Genomic DNA, 21,349 nt, shown 5'->3' on the forward strand with positions numbered 1-21,349 from the left:
AAAAAAAAAAAAAAAAAAAAAAAAAAAAAAAAAAAGGTCAATGAAAAATAAAAGAATAACAAAAATGACCAAATGACCAACAAATATAGTAAAAATAAATATAAATCAAGTCAAAAAGGGAAGAAAGTAGAAGAATGGAATATTAAAAAAAATAAAATTAAATATTCAGAACAAAAATAAAAACCCACGCAGGAAAAGTAACCCGCCAGTCAATCAACGGGAACCGGGGCCAGAAAAAATTAAGAAGGCTGTCGGCAACAGATTCCTAAGGATAGACTTCTGCAGTAAGCTCATTTGCTAATCTCCGCACCCCCCTTCGATCCGATTTGCGTAGGCACCTGGTCTCGTTTCAGCCATGGCGTTTTTTGATTTATTGAATATTTTTGTCAACCGCCGCGCTGCTTAGCACTAAACTCTGTAACCGGGGTCAGCCGAGAGACTTTCGGAGCCGATTGCTGGGCATGGATAGGACCCTGGCGCAGGAGCTCTGGCACGCCATCCGAGGCCTGGTCGCATGCAAAAAGTGGGCAGCGGCGCTTGAGTCGAGCTTGTTCTCCCCCCTGGTATTGTAGTGTTCCGCACCCCCCTCTCTTCTGCCGGTTCTGCCACCGACGGAATGGACGGAAATTGTCTTGGAACGGTGAGAATGTTTGTAGCAATCATATACTCATAAAGTAAGTTTCATGAGAAGACAGTCAGATTGCTGCAGTACTAGTGTTGTAAGGATCTCTGTTTCAGAGACCAGACACAAGTTAGTAGTTATTAGTAGTAGTTAAGTAGAAGAGGGAAAGTCATGCTCGGAAACGGGAAGCTGAACTAAACTGAAAACAATCGGATCGAAATAAAACAAACCCGTAGTAATCTTTTTAAAAAAAAAAAATAATATCCTGATAAAGAATAAATAAAATAAAATAAACGAAATTTAGGGGAAAACCCAGAGGCTCCGAGGCGGCGATGAAGAAGGATGAATGACTGACGACGTCTGCTCGTTCTTCTTAGTAGTTAGTTCATCCAAAGTATGATTGACTGACTGACTGACGACTGGCTTATCATCCCTTCCATAACTGTCGTTGGCCGTCACTCTCATTCTTTTCCTCTCTTCCTCTCTCTGGCTGACTGACTGACACTATATTCAACCTTCTGGCTCCCCGGGCTGTCATTCCCTTCTCCTCTCTCTCTTACTACTACTACAACTACAACAACAACAACAACCACTTACTACTACTTACTATTCCTCCTTATTAGTATCCTCTTCTCTCCTTTTGCCTTTTGTCTTTTGCCAAAAACAATTTGTCCACATATTTATCGAATTTGGATTTCTACCTCGCCTGCCAAATCCCCCATCTCTCCAATCCAGCTCCCACTTTAGTACTATTATACATTCGCCTAACGCCGTGCCCTGACCTCTTGTCTGGTGCTTGGCTTCGTGCCCACGTTCCTTGCAGCTCCTCGACCTCGGTATTTTGGAGAGCTTTCGATTTTATCTCCATCCATCTGGCTGTTGTATGGCTTCATCAGCACCCACAGGACGACTCAGCTCCATCTGTCCGCTCCAACGACAACAGAGCTACCGCTTCTAGATGACCCCACGGTAGCCCCATCGTCCCAACTTAACTTTGTGGTCTGGAGCATATTGAACCCTGTGGCTCAGTGGCTCGGGTGTAATTTTGGCGCGATCGAGACAGTTCATTGATTGACTTCCTCCCCCCATTTGCCATCTTTTGCCACTGCGGCCAGCTTCCCGATTCAATCCACACTTCTCGGGCCTCTTTTTCTGGGTTGGCGCTCGGGATTTCTGCCGTCGATTCGGGGTCCAATAATTATTCCTCCCTCTTTTCCCCTCCCATCGGTGTTTGCTGTTGCAGCTATCATCATTCTGCACTAGTGTCGCATTTTGAGTTGCACACTATAGGAAGGACGCTTTCCCCATCGGCTTGTACTTCCTGATCTTTTTGTTCGCTTTGCATCATCCAGACTTACCACACCCCCCCGCCTTCTGTGCTTCTTCCATCGGACGAGCGGGCAGCTTCGTCTGGTCCGCAATCGTTCCGGCTTGCACACACCCCTCTTCCTCCTCCCCAAGTGTCCCCCCTTATGAGGTTGCATTGCGGGTGTCGACATGCAGGCGCACTACTATCATTCTTCGAGTAGCCCGAACCAACCAGGAGGGTCATATGAACTTCCTCCGGTGCACGCGGTGACCTCGCCTTCAGCTCCATTTCAACCGCATGGGCCCGCACCTGCTCCTCTACTCTCCGCTCCGCCGAGTCGACCCGACAGCGGGTTGAGGATGGCCCATCTACTGCAGCCGTTGGCACAACATATGCCCAATCCTCCGCCACCCCCCGTTACGAACCCTCCCACCTACGCTCGTTCGTACGAGTCAAGTGGCTCTCCCGCTGAAGGCGCATCGATGCTCGCCGATGCGCCTCCCCTCAATGGTCCCGGACTGCTTCAGCCGATGGGCGGAGGTGCTGCGGCTGGATCGCACCCCCATCATCAGTCACAGCAGCCTTTGCAGCAGAAGAGGGCCTATCGGCAGCGGAGAAAGGACCCCAGTTGCGATGCCTGTCGGGAACGCAAAGTCAAGGTATGTTACGTCGCAGTGGAGGTTACCCTGGTGGTCGCCCCGTGAACCCAGCATAGCTCATTCCGTTTAGTGTGACGCTTCCGAGTCGTCCAGTTGCACAGAATGCACCAACCGTAAGGTGCGCTGCCAGTTTACCAAGGAGACGAATCGACGCATGTCTTCCATCAAGTTCGTGCCGTGGCTGTTGTATTTGTGGGAATCTTGCAATTCTAATCTGACCGCAGGCAAGTCCAAGACCTCGAAAAACAGCTGCTGTCGACCAAGCAACAGCTACAGCAACTTCGGTCGGGCATGTTACGATCGGACAATCTGATGGATCTGGATATTGATGGTGCGGGGCAGCCTCAGCTGAAGCTTCCGGACGCCGGGTATCGTCCCCCGCGCCGGCCACAAGCGCCTGTGATGCAGGATCTGACCGAGGCTCGTGCGAATCTGCGGAAATACGGCAAAGGGATCCTGAGGGTGCCACCTCCATACCGTCAGCCCGGCCCCAAGTCCTTGATTACCGCTGATCCTCCACGCCTTCCCCCGAAGGAGCTGGCCAATCGCTTGCTGGGACAGTACTACGCTTGCATTCACTCCGTCCTGCCTGTGATCCATTGGCCGACCTTTGTCGCCCAGTTCGAGGAGGTCTACCAAGCAGGAACCCTCCTCGGCGTGCCCCGCGAATGGGCCGCGGTTCTATTCGGAGTCTTTGCATGTGGGCGTCTGCACACCTTGGAAGCGAATCGGGAAGAGGAAGGCAAAGAATTCGTGACTGTTAGTTGCGGGGTGATTGATGTATGGCAGGACAACTTCACCCTGGATCAGGCACGGGCGGCGCTGCTGGTCAGCATTTTCTTGTACGAGGTTAATTCGCAGTCGGCGAGCTGGGTCTGGATTGGGTCCGCAATTCGAGTCGCGCAGGAGATTGGCCTGCATTTGGAGTCAGGGCCTTGGCCCCCTCTGGAAGGCGAGATGCGGAAGCGGTTATGGTGGGGCATGTACACCTGGGATAGGTATGAGCTGCCAGAGATGATTTAGTTGTTGAATACCGGCTGACAGTAATGGCAGGCTTCTCGCCTTGGAGATGGGAAAACCAGTTCTCATCAACGATCAAGACTGCGATGTGGGCCTCCCGTGTCCCATCGATGAGCAGTATCTTTCGGACGGAGCAGTGGTGCCGGAAAGCTCCCAAACGTCTCCATTACTGGCCACCATACATGTGGTTCGATCCATCGGCCAGCTATCTCGAACGTTGAAAAGTCCGACAATGAGTCTCGGAACCCTTGAAACTTTCGAACGACACTTTAACACCTGCCTCGCGACCTTTCCCCCTCAGTATCACCCTACAGCCGACCAGTATCTCGACCCCCGCACCCTCGCACCGATTCTCTACCTCCAAAATGCCCGCCTGATCCTCCACCGTCATAATATCTCTCCTTTCTGTTCTCCCGAGGCTCGAGCGTCATCATTGGACTACTGTATTTCCACCGCCCAGGATACCGCTCGCTTACTGTCTCGTTGCATGCGGGCCCCGTCCAGCCCGGGAAGTGGGTTTACCGCTACGAGCGGCGATGACTGGAGACCACTGCTGGCGTCCTCCGCAGGAACCATGCTGTGTGTGCACCTTTGGCGCTGTGCACTTCTACTCCTCTTCCGCCAGGATTACGCTCCTGCTCTCGTCTGTGTCCAGGCGAGTACTGCCATTGGTGATTCGCGCGCTGTGAATCTGGCCTGTGGACGTTATCTTGCATTCTTCCTCAAAGTGATGTTGGACCGGTTACGGCGCAACGAATTAGCAGTGCTCGACCGCGACGAAGAGTTGATGGTATATGTATCCGGCGACATGCAAGGAAGTGCGGAAAGTAACTGGGTCTGGCAGGGCAGTGAGACCGGCTCGCAGCTGGAGGTGATGTCGCCCAAAGTCAGTAGCCCAGTGGCTTATTCCCATCCGGAGGCCAGCGCAGGACCAGAAGGGTGGGAAGGGTGGAAATGGGTGGAGCAGACCGTGCAGTACCTCCACGAGCGACAGCAGCAGCAGCAACAGCAACAAGATCTTCAGCATCGTACCAAACCTGCGGAGTCGACATATCTCGGGCCGGAATCCGCCACCGCGAGCTCTGATGCGACGACTCCCCAGTCGAGCTCGTCTCATTCGCGGATGACTATCGCGAGCATTATATGAGACCGCTCGCGATGATGCCATTATACCATTTGGCTCATGAGCATTATGAGACTCAACGCTTCATCCTCACTACGCTCGAAGCTTGACGTCTGGATTTGCTACGAAGGCGACGCCCGCCCCGGACGCGCCATGAGAGCGAGCACGCGAAGGGCTCGTCTCTCTCAAACTGGACAAGACCCTTGTCCTACTCAAAACTTGTATTACTGTTCCGGCAATTGTGGGAAAACCCCACAGGCATGTGAGATGAGATCATGGATTACGAATCAGCTGCGATGTTTTACCAACGTAGATATAATGTTGGGACTTTTTTGTATACAGTACACGCGTGTATAGCCGAACCTAGACTTACACCACTCTTCTTGTCCTTTTCAGCCGTTACATGTTATCTTTAATAGCATAGTGCATATTGGACTAGCGTTTACAATTGGGGATGCGTGCTAATTCTAATGCTAATGCAATCATCATCATCACTTTCTGTCACATTACACGAACGGCAGTAGTAGATAGACACTATAATTAAGTCTCAAGGTTAATGCTCCGTCCGAACCGCGCATACAAAGCCACCTTCAACTGCTGCAACTCCTCCCGCAGATCACTCAGTCCCTCCTCGAGCTTGCCCACATCGGCATCGACCTGCTCTGTTGCCGTCGACAGCAGGGACTGAGCCTCTTCAAGGGGGAGCTGGAAGAACGCATCTCCGATTTTGTACCTGCAATGCAGTTAGCAACGTCCCCTAACACCTCTCCAATTCATATATCGGCTTGGTTGGCAGAGATAGATAGATAGATAGATGGACGGAAGAGGAGAAAAGAAAAACTTACGGTACCAGCTCATCCTCATCTGCCAGCTCCAGTTCCGTGGAGATTTCTTCTAGATCTTCTTTGTCTTCCTGGGGGGTTGTTAGTTCCTGCATGCATTCATTTCATGTATAGGGGGGTAGATTTATTCATATCCCCTTTAATTATCACTTGATGGATGTAAGACAATTAGGAACTAAGGAAGCAAACATACCATCTTCAGCTTCAACTGCTCCTCGAGCAGCGTCTCGCGCTGGTGCAGCCGACTAAAGCGATTGATCTTTTCTTGGTCCTCGCGGCGGACTTCGTTGTCCTCGCTGCCCGTGAGGGCTTCGTCTTCTTTAGTGAGCTGATTACATTATTAGCAAAACAATTCTCTATAGGATGGGTAGTAAATTTAGGGGTATACGTACCATGCGAGTTTGCATCATCTTGGCGGGGTTGTGGTGGGATGCTTGTTAGGCGATTGGGGATGGGATGATATTTGATTAATTAATATGATGATTGTGAGGGGAGCTGGGTTTCGTGCCTGAGGTGTCAAGACCATGAGGTTTGGTTGGCTTTTTGAGTTGGTCTGTGCGGTGGTTGGTGCCTGAGGATGGGGGTTGAGGTGGTAGTCTGCACTAGTTGCTCTATACAGTGAAGCATTGGTGAAGGGGGTCTGTGTGCAGAGATTTCCATTGAAGGGAACACATAGAATGTTCCTATGTTTGTATTCTGTTATGGTTCTTATGTTGTATGAGGTGACTGTTGACTATGCTATGTGTGTATGCCGCTGGCGATAGACTTCATTTGAGTTGTTTCATATTGTCACTATATGATAGCTGCTCTATCGATTTGAGCTCAACCCCGGATTCCATATCCGTACAACTACTCTTATGCTATGCATCTCCCTTTGCAGCCAGAATCGAGATACTTCCATACACATCGAATATCGCCAACACCATCTGGTCGTGTGACATCATCCCCGTCAGGTGCCCTCCGCATTGCCGATCACGTTCAGCCGCTGCCACGAGAGATGACTCCAATCGCCGAGCCATATCCATTGTTTGCCGTCATCTCCGCAATCGATCTTGACGGTCCCAACTTTCCCGTGCCTTAGTAGTCAGGTGCAGACGTTGGATGTCATCGTGGTGGTTCAGCGGTGATCCGCTTCGCCTCGGAGAAACCAAGACTCCCGGCCACCGCATCGCCGACCTCCGCGTCGGGAACAGCTCCATCCATACCGTTGCGTCTCCATCTTCATCTTCATCTATCTCCCTTGGAGCACCAAGCTCCTTTGCACACCACTATAGACGACTACTACTGCACGCCGCGGGACTCAAATTAGCGATAACTTCCTGCTTCATTATTTTCTACCACTCATACCCACCAACTGTCGAGCTGAGCTCCGGTCATCACCTATCTGTTTATCAGCTTCATCACTTCCCCCCGACCAATCCAGTCCCTCCGCATCAGCAACACACAATCCAGCTGTCACCATGCGAATACCAACCGGCCTCTCGACCCTCCTCTTCTCATCCGCCCTCCTCCCCAGCCTAGCCTCCGCGTCCGGCGGCTTCGACTGTCACAACATCATCGTCGACAGCTACAAGTATGACCTCAGCACTCTCGGCGGCGTACACACGCTCTACCACGTCGACGAAACAGAAGACTACGTCGTCAACACAACCTACGTGCTCAACATCTGCAACATTCTCAAGGGCGCTGCCCACCGCGGCCACTTGAAATGCCCGACATCCAAGAACAGTACGTCTATCCCATCCACCACCGCCCCCTCAAATCGTTACTAGCTCCCACAACTGACAATACTCTTACCAAAAACAGTCTGCGGCTTCCAATACAAAACCGCCCTAGACAGCCACAAGGAAGAAAGCACCGTCTTCCCGATCGTCGGCCTCGACCACCTCGGCCACGGTACCAAAGATGCCGAAATCACGCGCCTGAAGAAGCTCGATTCTGAACAGGAAGGTCTCCTCGTTAAACTCGCCGGAGGCGAATACTTCGACGAAGAACAACAGAAGAAGAAGAACGCCGGCGCCGTGATCGAGTTCCAGTGCGATCCCGACCGGTCGGGACTAGAGGGGTTGCAGACGACCGAAGACACGGAGGAGGAGCGCCGTCGGCGGTGGCAGCTGAGTCAACGCGCAGACGAGACTAACGGCGACAATGAGAATAATGACAACGGCACTATCCCCGAGGGCGGACGCAGTTTGCAGTTTAAGAGTTTCGGGCCCGCGGATGATGATACCTACGTGTTGAAGTTGAATTGGAGGACACGGTACGCGTGCGATGATTACAAGGATGAGCCCGGCGAGAAGAATCCTGGTGAAGGTGATGGGTCGAGTCATTGGGGATTCTTTACTTGGTTGATTATCATGTATGTTTTGCTGCCCTCCCCCCGCTCCCTCCGTCGTCTTTACATTATCCCTATTGGAAACTGGACCGACTAACGAGATTTTTCTGTCAAGTCTATTCCTCTGCATCGCAGCATACCTCATCTTCGGCTCCTGGCTCAACTACAACCGCTACGGCGCCCGCGGGTGGGATCTTCTCCCGCACGGCGACACGATCCGCGATATTCCCTATCTCTTCCAGGATTGGTTACGGCGGGTGGTCAACACGCTACAAGGGTCGGGATCTAGAGGGGGATATAGTGCTGTTTAGGGGGGCTAGAGTTTGATTGATTGATTGCTTGCTTTTTGCTCCTTTGCAATTTTGTTATGTTGTCTGCTTGTTGGTTGGATGAGATGAGATGAGATGAGTGGAGAGGAGATGAGGTTGTTGCTGGCATTGAGGACGAGGATTTGATGATGACGATGATGGTTTCATTTTATTGGGTGGGATTAGGATTAGGAATATGATACGATAAGATAGTATGTATAAGGGAATATTACTATGAGAGTGTGATTCATATTTTGGGAACGTAAATAGATTTCAGCGATAGGAATGTACGTAATAGGTTCTAAAGGCAAGGCAGGCAGGGTGTAAACCTGGCAGCCGGCTAAAGTCGGAGTACAAGTATCTTTAACACTTAATATAGTTCCAGTATATTATAGGCAACTGAATCAGGGTCGATCTGAAAGATCTAGCATAAACGTTTCAAATGACTACTGTCTGTCTATCTACAAGTAATAGATAGCATGCAATAAGTCATGAACGTCTGTAATCGGGACCAAGGCGTAACAGGAACTTTTATCAATTCACGCCCTCGAGAATAAAATCTATATACTAGGACTGACTAGTAGATCACAAATGACAAAGACGAAAATGATTACTTGTCTCCAGAACATGATTCCTTTACAAAGCAATTGCTATTCTGAAACAATGATGTGTCCTGTTGCACACAGCAAGTACGAGTCTGACCGCTACTGCTACTATGTGCGCAGTCGGGTATAGCCCACACCCAACTACACCAACATCTACACTACACTCCCCATAGAAGCACATCAATATAACGAATCAATCATATATTCCATCATAATTAATTCAATCTCCCACCCTTCCTTGCTTTGCATACTTGCTTGCTTCGCTCATTGCATTCATGAAAAAAATCACAAACGAATCGATCAATCAATCAAAAAGGAATCAACATGCACAGATCATCATCACATCAAATGGCGTCATCAAAGCTAAGAATTCATCATGCCTGAACATTCGTCACCCAGCATACCATTCCGAAGTTAAAAGAGTGGATTAACCCCTCTTTTAATCATTCTTCTGCTTCTTTCTTACTTAAGGCCATCGGTCCCCCGTTCTTCTTCCGGTGGTTTCTCTTCTTCTTTCCTCCTGGTGTCCCGGGCCCGTAAGGACAGACTGTCCTGACTTGGACCTACACGCGCATGGCAAATTGCTTCATATACAAGTAATCAGCCATGTTGGCGTCGACGGTCTTACGGATGAGTTCTGCTGCCTCCGGGCCGTATTTCTTGCGCCATTCGGCGTCCCATTCTTCTTCCGTCTTGACGGCATGGGGCTGTTGGGTGGTGTTAGTGACTAACTTCATGGACAGGGACATATAACCGTGCAAGGTCTACTAATAACTTACATGCTTTCTAGCAACCAGGCCCTTCGACTCGATCGCATCGTTGTGGAAGCCCCTCCACTTCTCGAACTTCTCCCGAGCAACCTGGTGGTCTTCCTCGGTATCCCAGCACAGCATGTCGGGGGTATACTCGAGGCCCACGCTACGACAGAACGCCTCGATCATGGGCGCCGGCTTCTGCAACATATCGTCGGCGTCGACCACACAGATCTCCGCCCCGGCCTCGTATCCGTTGAGCCCGCTAGTCACCGGTCGCAGGCGGTTGTCGATATCGTCGGCGTCACGCTCCTGCGTGGCAATGTGGGGGCCAACCAGGCGCACGCTACGCAGGTAGTCGAAGGTGCGACGCAGCTCGTCGTACCCGGCCTCGGAGGGATCATAGTTGTGGAAGCCCGTCACCTGGTCGAGGGGTGGAATGGTGCAGCGGAAGTAGGAGGGGACACTGTGGTGGGGGTCGCGGATGAGGAAGGCAAAATGGAACTGGGAGAGGATTTCCGTGGGCATCACGGTAGGATTGCCTGGCTCGGCTGCCGTGTCGTACGGGTACGGCTCCCGGGTAGCTGCCGGTTTCACCGGCGTGGAGTGGTCCAGCGCAGCGTGGCCATTCAGCCCATTCTTGGTCCCGTTCTGTACTGGGCTTGTGCCATTCAGCTGCTGGGCGTGGTGACCGTTGGTGTGGGCGCCGTTGCTGGTGCCGTTGACGCCAACGGCCGAATGGGGGGCAGTCTCTCCGTTAGACTCGGTGCCCACGCCCCGCTTGATCCTGTTCAGCGATGGCGCAATACTGGCGGGTTTGCTGTATGGTGGGAGGAGGTAGTGCATGATGTCCTTCATGAAGATGCGCTTGCCCTGCTGGTGGTAAGTATCTCGCAGTAACCGAGTAGAGTAAGAGTAGAGTAGGAGAGTAGTGTGATGATTCGACTGGGGCTGGTGAGATCCGACGCCATCTTGACGATGACAGTGAGGTGACTACCTCGTGTGATCATGGGCTTGTACGAGAGGCGCATGAATAGAGAAGAGGGACCTGCGTAGGCATGCAGATGCCGCAGGTCCCCAGCCCATCAAGGGGGGAGGGTTAAGGGGGAGAGGGGGAAAAGATTGGCAACTGGCCTCTACGATGCAGGGCAGGACCATCCAGCCGGGATTTTCACCTCGGCCGGGCGCATAACGACAGACAGGGAGGGATGGATGACAAGGTGTAGAACGCAGAAAGAAAGAAACACGACCAAGAAGAAGGGTCGGACCTCAGAAGCTTCGCGCTCGATTCTGGCCAGGACGGTCTGGAACGTCGACTGGCTGAAACCGCTCTCTAGACGAGCCTGTTCGTCGTCGGCGAATCTGGCCGACAGGCGTTCAGGCCCGTAGTAGAAGGCATCACCAAACGGCTCATGGATACACTGGATGGTATCCCGACGGGTCATGAAGACCTGTTGTACGTGTCAGCAGGTTCTGATCTTCTTGCTATGTGTGCTTCAATTTTATTTTTAGAAAATCTTGATGTTTTCAGCACTCTGGAATGCGAGGATCACGCGTACTCGTTCAAAGGCCGTAGAGCAGGCGCGTGGATGGGTAGCCACGAAGATGGGTTTTTGAGACATCTTGAATCAGATGCGATGATGAATGAGCAACCAGGGCAGGTTGGCTGGCTGGTTCACCAAAAAAAATAATAAGAAGCAGAAATGAACCGTTTCCGATTCAGATCCAAGTCGGTATTTTAAAGATCAACAGTGCACACTACTATCTACCAGGGAATTTCACCGCCGGTGTAGGGACTGTTTGGGAATCACTGAAGTCCCCGTCCAAGACAAGATGTAGCAGCTGTTGCTTTTGTGGTATTGCTGTTCCGATGCAATAATCTGCAAGAACAAATGCCCAGTCAGGCAGTCGTTGCAAATCCCCCGTGGATTGGGCGAGCAAAAGATACTAGCAAAAGAAAAACGGCGAGTAGGAGAGCAGCCGATGATGGAGGAGAGGGGCTTTTTATACTCAAGAGGGAATTCGGAATGTCGACCAGGCTGAAGGCAGCGGAGGGGAATGAATGGAAATACGGGTTGCCCTCCACGCGGGAGGGAAAAAAAAAAGCAGGTATCACGAATCAGAAGCGCAGCTCCAACAGCAAGAAACGACGGACGGTCGTTCGCTGCAAAGCCCAGGACCAATGTAATGCCAGGCAAAACAAAACAGGGAAGGTTGACCCGTGGATGGAGCGGATAAGCCAGTCAGTCAGTCCCTACGAAAGTTGAGGGTCCCAAGTAGTATAGTGTACGAGTGCGATATCCACACCATTACAGTCTACCAGACAACGGTGCTGGGCTAGTCAAGGGGTTAAACGTAATGGCAGCCCCTCTTGCTATCCACTGTTGATGCCTGGACTCTGTGAATTATTGCCGCATGAGGAATGAAGTTGAACGGTGCCTGGTAGTGTGCAGATGGTGCAGATGGTGCAGATGGTGCAGAAAGTAGTTTAAGGGCGAGTGTTGCGATATCGCTGCTGAAAGGGCCATTGTCGCTGGTTGTTGGATGTGGATAAGACCTTTATCAAATCCTTCGGTCATAGTCATGACGTTGGAGGGGAGGTTTTTTGCGGCCGGCAGAAAGACACCGGAAAAGCGCGAACAGATCCCTGCAACCACTTGCGAATTACGATCTACGCCTTATTCCCCTTGATCAGATCTCCCCTCAGCCTGCATTTCATGGTCGGAACTGGGTCCGTAGCCTTGAGAGTGTCTCACATTCACGGGGGACGAGATCCCGGGCGATAGCAGAGGGGGGGATAGTTTGGCTCATCCAAGGCTTGAGCATCCCAAGGAGAGAATTAAGAGGGGGGGGTTCCCACTGCTTGACGTCACGCTCGGGCCTGGAATGACCTGATGAGGCCATATCGATGCGCTGATCGCATGGAGGGGGTTGTGAGGCGGGGGAATCATTCACCACGGAAGAGAATTAGTCGGGATAGATGTCTCCGAATCATCATCTATCAAAGGAGAAATAGAATTTGTCGGTTGCAGGGGGGGAATGTTCACGATCTCGTGTCAGGAGAACAAACCTCTCTTCCAACCAACATCCCCGCCCTTCCCGGGATCTGAGAAAGTATCAGCAGAAAAGTCCTCAAGCATTGAATGGCGCTCGTTTGATCGGGAAGTTGTCATGGACCACTACCACTACCACCACCACCAACAAGACCAGGAACTCTAATCCCGGCCAGACCAGAAGGATTGCATGCCAATCAAGCCCGGACGACGCCAACGTGGGGGGTTCCTCTCTGTTGCTGGAGGCGATCCCAACACGCCAGGAGTGAATCTGGCGCCGTTAGCGCCGGGGCAGATTCCTGGAAATGTCAGGGCACACACTCTAATGCGATGGCCCGGGACACAGTCATCTTAGAAAAGAGGTGGCGTTAGTGGATACGACAAGAAGTTGGCCGTTTCAAGTTGAGCGAGACCTTGAAGAGAGAGACATTATTCTCATTCGAATTTGACTTCAAGATTTCTTCGATCTGCACGATCTCGGCTCCGAAAACGGCAACTGGCCAGTGTCAAGTCACATGACTAACAATTACCCCACTTGCAGGCCTGCTAGATCAGGCAAGAACAAGCCAGCAGGGTCAGGCAACAACACGTGACATCTGGATGACAGGCGGTGCTTCTGGAAGGCGGTGGAAGCTGCCAGTGTCGTCATGAACCCAATCGGGCATCTGAAGTCACGCTGTATATTATGCAAGTCGGCATCATCTTCTGCTCGCCTCTTTCTCTCTCATCAGACTCAATCAGCAGACTTCCTTCTCTCGTTCACACGGAACATTGCTTCCACCTAACCTCTGAGCATTTCCCTCATCCTCTTCGCCTTTACAGACATCTCTTACCCTCTTGTGTCGCAATTTAAAGCATAATCACTGATTAGCTCATTTCATCCCACATTCTTCCCTCACATTCCGCCCCAACATGAACGGCGCTCAATTCACAGACAGAGCCAACAAGGCTTTGCTGGATTCCAGCAGCCTGGCAGAGCAATACTCGCACTCTCAGATCCTTCCTGTTCATCTCGCCGTCTCTCTCCTCAACCCTTCTCCCGATGAATCCAAAGACCAGCAAGCCCCCGCTCATCCTTCCCACGAAACCTCCTCCGCCCCTCTCTTCCGCCAGGTCGTCGAACGCGCCCATGGCGATCCACAACTCCTGGAACGATCTCTCATGAAGATGCTGGTTCGTCTCCCTTCTCAGGATCCTCCGCCAGAGACTGTCAGCGTCTCGCCCGCACTTGCCAAGGTCATCCGGTCGGCTTCCGAACTTTCCAAGACGCAAAAGGATAGCTATGTCGCCATTGACCATCTCATCCTCTCCGCCGCGCAGGACTCGCAGGTCCAGCGCGCCTTGGCCGATGCCAACATTCCTAACGTTAAGTTGATCGACAGTGCTGTCCAGCAGATCCGTGGTACAAAACGGGTCGACTCCAAGACTGCGGATGCCGAAAGCGAAAACGAGAACCTGAAGAAATTCACCATCGACATGACTGCTCTGGCCAGAGAGGGAAAGATTGACCCTGTCATTGGCCGTGAAGAGGAGATTCGTCGGGTAATTCGGATCCTGAGTCGCCGGACCAAGAACAACCCAGTACTCATCGGTGAACCCGGTGTCGGAAAGACCACCATTGTCGAAGGCCTGGCTCGTCGTATCGTTAACGCAGATATTCCGGCCAACCTAGCACAGTGCCGGCTGCTGTCTCTCGACGTCGGCTCGCTTGTTGCAGGCAGCAAATATCGCGGAGAGTTCGAAGAGCGGATGAAGGGCGTTCTGAAGGAGATTGAAGAATCAAAAGACACCATTGTTCTCTTTGTCGATGAAATTCATTTGCTCATGGGCGCAGGCTCCAGCGGCGAAGGTGGCATGGATGCTGCCAACCTGTTGAAGCCCATGCTGGCTCGTGGTCAGTTGCATTGCATTGGTGCGACCACCCTGGGCGAATACCGCAAATACATCGAAAAGGATCAGGCTTTCGAGCGTCGTTTCCAGCAAGTCCTCGTCAAGGAGCCTTCCGTTCCGGAAACCATCTCCATTCTGCGTGGACTCAAGGAAAAGTACGAGGTGCATCACGGTGTCAACATCCTCGACGGCGCTATCGTGTCCGCTGCCACGCTAGCTGCGCGCTATCTGACCGCACGCCGACTCCCCGACTCCGCAGTTGACCTGATCGATGAAGCCGCCGCTGCCGTGCGGGTGACGCGCGAATCCGAGCCAGAGGCGCTAGACAACCTGGAGAGAAAGCTCCGTCAGTTGCAGATTGAAATCCACGCTCTCGAGCGCGAGAAGGACGATGCCTCCAAAGCCCGTCTCGAAGCCGCCAAGCAAGAAGCAGCCAACGTTACCGAAGAGCTGCGGCCTATGCGCGAGAAGTACGAGAGCGAAAAGCAGCGCAGCAAGTCCATCCAGGACGCCAAGATCAAGCTCGACTCCCTCAAGGTCAAGCGTGATGAAGCAGAGCGCTCTGGTGACACCCAAACAGCCGCCGATCTCGAGTACTATGCCATCCCTGAGACCAAGGCCCTCATTGAGCGACTCGAAATCGACCGCGCCAGGGCCGATGAAGAGCGGCGGGCACGTCAGGGCGATGCCGGCGAAGCTCTGCTCGCGGACGCAGTCGGCCCCGAGCAAATCAACGAAATCGTCGCCCGTTGGACCGGTATCCCCGTGACACGGCTCAAGACCACCGAAAAGGACAAGCTGCTGAACATGGAGAAGTACCTTGGCAAGGTCGTCGTTGGTCAAAAGGAAGCGGTGACCTCGGTCTCCAACGCCATCCGACTCCAGCGGTCTGGTCTCAGCAACCCCAACTCACCCCCTAGCTTCCTGTTCTGCGGTCCCTCCGGTACCGGTAAGACCTTGCTGACCAAGGCCCTGGCCGAGTTCCTCTTCGACGATCCCAAGGCCATGATCCGCTTCGACATGTCTGAATACCAAGAACGCCACTCCCTGAGCCGCATGATCGGCGCTCCGCCAGGCTACGTCGGCCACGACGCCGGCGGCCAGCTAACCGAGAGTCTCCGCCGACGGCCCTTCTCGATCCTGCTCTTCGACGAAGTCGAAAAAGCCGCCAAGGAAGTCCTGACCGTCCTCCTGCAACTCATGGACGATGGCCGCATCACCGACGGCCAAGGCAGAATCGTCGACGCCAAGAACTGCATCGTAGTCATGACCTCCAACCTGGGTGCCGAATTCCTCTCCCGCCCAACCACCAAGGACGGCCGCATCGACCCTCAAACCCGCGAGCTCGTCATGGGCGCCCTGCGCGACTACTTCCTCCCTGAATTCCTCAACCGCATCTCCAGCACCGTCATCTTCAACCGTCTCACCAAGCGCGAGATCCGCAAGATCGTCGACCTCCGTCTGGACGAGGTGCAGCGCCGTCTTGAGAACAATGACCGCAACGTCATCATTGAATGCTCTGACGAAGTCAAGGATTACCTGGGCGAAGCGGGTTACTCTCCTGCTTACGGTGCTCGTCCGCTCGGACGGATTATCGAGCGCGAGGTGCTGAATCGTTTGGCGGTGCTGATTCTGCGCGGCAGTGTGCGGGATGGCGAGGCCGCGAGGGTGGTTATGCGCGACGGCCGTATCGATGTCCTTCCTAATCATGAGATTCCGGCCGATGAGGATCAGGATATGATCGATGAGGATGATGAGGCGTTGGCGGAGATGGAGGATGGTAGTGGGGATATGGATTTGTATGATGAGTAGGGCGGTTGATGGGTAGATGGAAAAGTGATTGATTGATTGATTGATTGATAGCGATTGTTTCTTTCATGATGAGATGATGTGATGATGAGCTTGTTTTCTTGCGCTTATTTGTTCTCTTCTTTTATCTGTCATATTTTTGCTGCATATATGTCTGAAGATATTGGGCTGTACAGCTGATATATTTCGAGGTGATATGATAATACGGGGGGTTGTTGCTGTCGACTAGATGGCATACACGCTTTTCTAATTACTTACTGGTGTATAGTATGATAAATTGGATTGGATGTCACTTCCTCGATATCTAAAATATTCTTTCTTTTTCCAGTAGTTACTCACACTTCTAGTAAGTTATAGACGTAACTTGTCACCGTAGCTGAATAACATTACTACCCCCCTCCCCAATATCACCTAAAACCCTCCCTCACTACTATCCATCTATCTCTCTACTCCTTCTTCCCCATCTCTTTCTCCCTAAACCACTTCGCCACCTCCTGCGACTGACAAAACTCCACCTCATCCTCCCCCCACTCCTTCAACCATCCCAACATCCGTTCCAACATGCCAATCACATGCACCATGCCACTCGTATCAGGATGCATCAGCACGGGGAACACCGGCTCCTCCTCATTCTCCCGAATCCAGAGGAACCGATCTTTCCACATGTTCTCGATGACCCGCGAGTCCGTGTAGCCGTGCGAGTTCGGCGCGTGGGGAAGAAACTGCATCGGGGTCATGTCTTCCATATACCAGTTGCAAGGAACGCAGACGAGAGGGCGTCGGTCTGAGGAAGGTGGGAGGGGATGCATCCAGCTTGAGGCAGGCTGGGAGAAGTCGATGGTTTGGATGGGTGGGCGGCGAGGGGCGAAGATGGGGTGGCTGTCGTGCTCGGTTATGGAGGAGTCTATTCATGGTAGTATCATTCTTAGTAGGTTGTTGTGTGGTAGATAGGGGTGGAGTGGCAGGAAGGTGTCACGGAGGACTGTTAGGGGAGGAGAGGATACCGTATTCGAAGCCGAATTCTTCCAGCAGGTCTAGAGTTGACTCGCGGAGCTGGTATAACGGAGCTCGATAACCAACTGGTTTCTTGCCCGTGAGTTTTGTGGCGATGTCGATACACTTGACCAGCACGTCGCGCTCTTGTTCCACCGTCATCTGGTAGGCCCCCTCGTGGGCGTAGCCATGGAGTCCTATCTCGCAGCCGGAGTCAACTACTTGGCGTACTTCATCCGGGAAGCTCTCCGCGGAGTGGCCCGGGATGAACCATGTGCAGCGGTCGGCGAGGTTGAGCTTCTTGAGCATGCGCAGCAGACGTGGGACGCCGACTTTGGCGCCGAAGAAGCCCGCTGAGTAGTCGGCGAGGATGTTGTCTGGGTGGTGACCGGTGCCGAGCCAGCCAGAGACGGCGTCTAGGTCGATGGATACGACGACGCGGATTTTTTTGCTGAGTCTGGAAAGGCCTCTGGGGATGGACGGGGTAAGGCTGGTTGAGGTAGATCCGCCTTGCGTGTTGTTATTCAGATTGAGGCATTGGCCTGTCAGGTGTCCGGCTGCGCGATGGGAGGCTAAGAATGCTATGGTCCGGGAAATTGAGTCTGTTGTGGTTGAGTGAGATATGCTAGAAGAGGTTAGCGGGTGTGTTTCTGGGATGATCAGGAATTCATACTTTGGTTGCGTCCCTGTGGTATCAACTGGGGCAATGATGTTGATCCTCGCCTGCCTGTTGAGACGGACTATATCCTTCTTCACTTTCTGGATCAACTCAGTGTGCAAGTCTGCCTTCCCAAGTAGCTCTCCTCCTGCCACGACGATAGCCAGATTATGCAGCTCCTTGCCGAGAGTCTGCTGGGCTGATTGAGCAGCTCGCAGGAAGTGCTTAATTGTGAGAAACGTTCCTCTTACGTTGACTCGAGACGTCTTCTCCCAGGTGTCCAAGGGCAGATCCCAGATGGGAAGTTCACTGCCTTGTCCAGCAGGGATAGAATTGACAACGAGAACATTGATGGGGCCGAGGCGTCTGCTGGCTTGGGAGATGCTGGATTGGATAGATTCCTCGTTCGTATCATCACCCTTGAGGACATGGAGTCTAGCGTCCACGTCTTTTCTAACTGATTCAGGTAATTCCACATCATGCAGATCAAACGCCGTCACTTTGCATCCTTGGTCTGTGAATACGGTTAGAATCGAGCTGTATCTGCGCAGAGAATAGGGCACATGGAGGCAGATGGTGACATATAAGGAATAGCTCAGCAACAGCTGGTGACTATCACTACGGTCGTCAACTACAAAAGGAGGGTAGGCTAATACATGCTTGGGACTTGCCTCCAGCTAGCGAAGACTGAGTAAGTAAGCAACATACCTAAGAATTCCTGCACCGCCCGCCTACCGATATCTCCTGCAGCACCAGTAATGAAGACATGAAGGCCCTCAAGGCCTAAGAACGATGATGGAGTCATGGTAAACCTGATGGTCTTTCAATTGCCCCTGATAATCTTGCAGTGTATGTCTTATAAGCAAAGGCTTCATCCGTTTTCAAACACATAGAAGCTACAATCCCCGGTTAGTCTACAGATGCGGGTGTTCCGTTTGCAGAGATAAGGTAACGACTAAGAGTACAAGTGCTTACTTCAGCGGGTATGCTGCATGCAAGACGTCAAGCGGGCTGCTTCCTCGAAAATGCAACTAGAATCAATATATCTGATCCTGAATGAGGTTAAAGAGGACACTAAGCTGTAGTAAGATGATACAGTATAGATGAAGCTGGAGAGGGAGAGGCAGCCCCGCATCACGTGCACTATGCCAAATCGGGATGACGTGGATGACAACACAGCATCACTAATGGGAATTCTGGCTGTGATAACGTGCGTCTCCTTAATATCGGCGCCCAACACATTATTCCTTCTAGACTCCAGTCCAGTGGGCGCTGGTGCTGTGCAATATATTGTGCTTGATTAGTGGTTGGGTCTCGAAAGTCGAAGGATCCCAGAAAAGTTGCAAAGCGCGCTGGTTAGTGTATACTACTATCACGACAGTAGACTAGACCTGTCCACTCCAAGAAAACGGCGCCTGCTCCTGAAAAGCGCTCTAAGCTTCATTCGCGCTAGGACAAGGAGTTGGTACCGGTTAGAGTGTTCAAAACTGCAAGCCCACTCTCTCAGCACGGTTGCTTCTCCGCCTTGTCGCCCGCGGGAGAAATTCGGCGCGCGGTGGTCGGAAATGTTCAAATCCGTGAACAAAGTTCAGCGGTGTCTCCCATGTCTCGGACGAAGCATCCTCTAACACAGAATGATTCGGAGGGAACGCTAATCGACTGACTCAAAACACTTAGATCCTGAAGCTAACAGGAGGACTCGTCATCTTCCTGTTCAACATACGCTAAATCAGTCAGTGAGGGACTCAGTAGTTCGCCCCGAGGTGATCAGCATGCGTTGAACTAAAGCCACGTGGATCTGCAGTCCCCGTACAAAGACGAACTGCAGACTTTGTACTGCGAATCTACTGTCTCGCCTGGTGTAATATTTGCATCAAGTTTAGCACATAGACTCAACTGCTGTACAAGGAGCCGTGGAATTGTGGGACCAGACGCTGAAACCCCATGTGTATGGAAGATGGTGTATATCGAACATCCCATGCACACCTGCATGAGTGGGACCGTGGGCATCCCCTGTAATGCAGGGTGCTCAGAAATTTGCAAAGGCAGCCGAGAAATGGGGACCGTGCTGGGCATGGTGCATGAACTGTCGCAAGGTGCTGTGAACCTATAAGCTTTCGGATGAGAGAAACTATCACAGGACCGAACGCTTAGCGGAACAAGTAACTGCTCATTATAGTGCGTGATTTTCTCCTTTAGCGGTGGCCCTCTTTTCCGAGTGAAAGTCTGGTACTCCGAAAGTCTATGGGACAAGTGTGCGAAAGTGACATCTGATCAACCATAGTCAAGCCCTGGAGACATTTCAATAGTTCAACGGCAGACTTTGGAAGACTAAAGCACGGGCGTAAGCGGTCCGCACGAACTACAATCCTGCTGTCACAGAAACTGAGACGTGCTTTAGCACAGTCTTGCCTAGTTGCTCCCGTATTCCTAAATAAAGAGGAAAGACGAGACAGGGGTGTTGTTCTCAGGGACAATCTCAGTCTCACTCCAACCTGGAAGAAATGAGTTTGTGTACTGTGTAGTATGGTGGCAAAACAGCGCCACGCCGCGATTTTAACCCTGCGAATGACGGGCTTTGTTGAAGTTCTCCAAATCCCGCTGCGCTCGCATCTCTCGCGTTACTCCAGGACTCTGGCTTGGAGGTGCTGGCCAGTGTGGTGCGAATGTCGATCACTGGGGTAGTCGGCTGCGGCTACTGTCGCTGTACCTTACAGCGCAGAGCATGCATTCGATTCGTGGAAAACTTTGCGATTCGGCCATGCCTTTCGTACGGCGTACGCACCTGGGCAAGTTATTTCCGTCGACGCTGAACAGACCCGTGGGCCAAATGATGAAGTTCGGCGTCGGGGAATCTAAATCTAAGATCATTCCCTAAAGTGGTTGCTGCTGGGTGGGGGATGGGGAGGGTGGTCCCATGGACCACATGCCAAATAGTCGCGCAGAGGGGTGTTTGGGTACAGCCAAACTGAGAAAAGAACATTCCTACCCGACCGAGACGCTCTTTGATGATTGTTGGTAAATATTTTGGTTGGGTGACCGATGATTATGATGGCTGGTGAGTTTTGCGGAAGGTGGTGGGTTCCCAGTCTTGCCAAAGCGGCCGCGGTAGAACTTAAGGTTACTACCTAGTACGTAGCAGACCAAGTCAGCACGAAGTCTATCAGGCCCCGGCTTCTTCGGACGGCACCTGCCCTTTGGCTTTGGCTGAAGGGGTTCTTTGACTTCAGAGCGTGAGTTAAGTTCCTGTCAGCCAGCCTCGGTCTGCTCTCGGCACGGACACCAATGATTAAAGTTCGCAGTTGTCAAAAAGAGAAGCGTAGACGAGTGGTACCTGATCTTTTACTCCTTCTAGTATCGCCTGATGCACA

At 52.1% G+C, this 21,349-nt stretch overlaps 8 protein-coding genes across 8 annotated transcripts; 4 read left to right on the top strand and 4 right to left on the bottom strand.

Moving 5' to 3' along the window:
- Positions 1 to 2,134: 2,134 nt before the first annotated feature.
- BDQ94DRAFT_143650 (transcription factor domain-containing protein) lies at positions 2,135 to 5,221 on the top strand. Its single transcript, XM_026766286.1, has 4 exons — positions 2,135 to 2,590; positions 2,661 to 2,758; positions 2,815 to 3,588; positions 3,644 to 5,221. Exons 1-4 carry the CDS (start codon positions 2,291 to 2,293, stop codon positions 4,755 to 4,757), a joined length of 2,286 nt encoding a protein of 761 aa, XP_026626159.1. The 5' UTR covers positions 2,135 to 2,290; the 3' UTR covers positions 4,758 to 5,221.
- Positions 5,222 to 6,396, bottom strand: BDQ94DRAFT_143653 (tubulin-binding prefolding complex subunit GIM3). The gene is made up of 5 exons (XM_026766287.1): positions 6,084 to 6,396; positions 5,968 to 6,034; positions 5,769 to 5,903; positions 5,579 to 5,646; positions 5,222 to 5,466 (listed from the first exon to the last, which is right to left on the bottom strand). The coding sequence occupies exons 2-5, from the start codon at positions 5,983 to 5,985 to the stop codon at positions 5,274 to 5,276; spliced, it is 414 nt and encodes a 137-aa protein (XP_026626160.1). The 5' UTR covers positions 5,986 to 6,034; positions 6,084 to 6,396; the 3' UTR covers positions 5,222 to 5,273.
- A 63-nt stretch (positions 6,397 to 6,459) lies between these two features.
- BDQ94DRAFT_143655 (autophagy-related protein 27) lies at positions 6,460 to 8,464 on the top strand. Its single transcript, XM_026766288.1, has 3 exons — positions 6,460 to 7,303; positions 7,382 to 7,934; positions 8,026 to 8,464. The coding sequence occupies exons 1-3, from the start codon at positions 7,036 to 7,038 to the stop codon at positions 8,219 to 8,221; spliced, it is 1,017 nt and encodes a 338-aa protein (XP_026626161.1). The 5' UTR covers positions 6,460 to 7,035; the 3' UTR covers positions 8,222 to 8,464.
- Positions 8,465 to 9,025: 561 nt separating this feature from the next.
- On the bottom strand, positions 9,026 to 11,626 carry BDQ94DRAFT_143659 (uncharacterized protein). The gene is made up of 4 exons (XM_026766289.1): positions 11,135 to 11,626; positions 10,844 to 11,026; positions 9,603 to 10,448; positions 9,026 to 9,530 (listed from the first exon to the last, which is right to left on the bottom strand). The coding sequence occupies exons 1-4, from the start codon at positions 11,195 to 11,197 to the stop codon at positions 9,387 to 9,389; spliced, it is 1,236 nt and encodes a 411-aa protein (XP_026626162.1). The 5' UTR covers positions 11,198 to 11,626; the 3' UTR covers positions 9,026 to 9,386.
- A 1-nt stretch (position 11,627) lies between these two features.
- On the top strand, positions 11,628 to 12,055 carry BDQ94DRAFT_143660 (uncharacterized protein). The gene has a single exon (XM_026766290.1). The coding sequence runs from the start codon at positions 11,634 to 11,636 to the stop codon at positions 11,811 to 11,813; it is 180 nt and encodes a 59-aa protein (XP_026626163.1). The 5' UTR covers positions 11,628 to 11,633; the 3' UTR covers positions 11,814 to 12,055.
- A 1,182-nt stretch (positions 12,056 to 13,237) lies between these two features.
- Positions 13,238 to 16,628, top strand: BDQ94DRAFT_143662 (ATP-dependent Clp protease ATP-binding subunit). Its single transcript, XM_026766291.1, has one exon. The coding sequence runs from the start codon at positions 13,541 to 13,543 to the stop codon at positions 16,328 to 16,330; it is 2,790 nt and encodes a 929-aa protein (XP_026626164.1). The 5' UTR covers positions 13,238 to 13,540; the 3' UTR covers positions 16,331 to 16,628.
- Positions 16,623 to 19,051, bottom strand: BDQ94DRAFT_143663 (3-oxoacyl-ACP reductase/polysaccharide deacetylase family protein). The gene is made up of 5 exons (XM_026766292.1): positions 18,954 to 19,051; positions 18,687 to 18,874; positions 17,994 to 18,492; positions 17,332 to 17,945; positions 16,623 to 17,231 (listed from the first exon to the last, which is right to left on the bottom strand). The coding sequence occupies exons 2-5, from the start codon at positions 18,781 to 18,783 to the stop codon at positions 16,774 to 16,776; spliced, it is 1,668 nt and encodes a 555-aa protein (XP_026626165.1). The 5' UTR covers positions 18,784 to 18,874; positions 18,954 to 19,051; the 3' UTR covers positions 16,623 to 16,773.
- BDQ94DRAFT_143665 (uncharacterized protein) lies at positions 19,030 to 20,025 on the bottom strand. The gene has a single exon (XM_026766293.1). It carries the CDS (start codon positions 19,986 to 19,988, stop codon positions 19,761 to 19,763), a length of 228 nt encoding a protein of 75 aa, XP_026626166.1. The 5' UTR covers positions 19,989 to 20,025; the 3' UTR covers positions 19,030 to 19,760.
- Positions 20,026 to 21,349: the final 1,324 nt, after the last annotated feature.

This window comes from Aspergillus welwitschiae, assembly GCF_003344945.1.
Source record: "Aspergillus welwitschiae strain CBS 139.54b unplaced genomic scaffold BDQ94scaffold_16, whole genome shotgun sequence".
Taxonomy (NCBI): Eukaryota; Fungi; Ascomycota; class Eurotiomycetes; order Eurotiales; family Aspergillaceae; genus Aspergillus; species Aspergillus welwitschiae.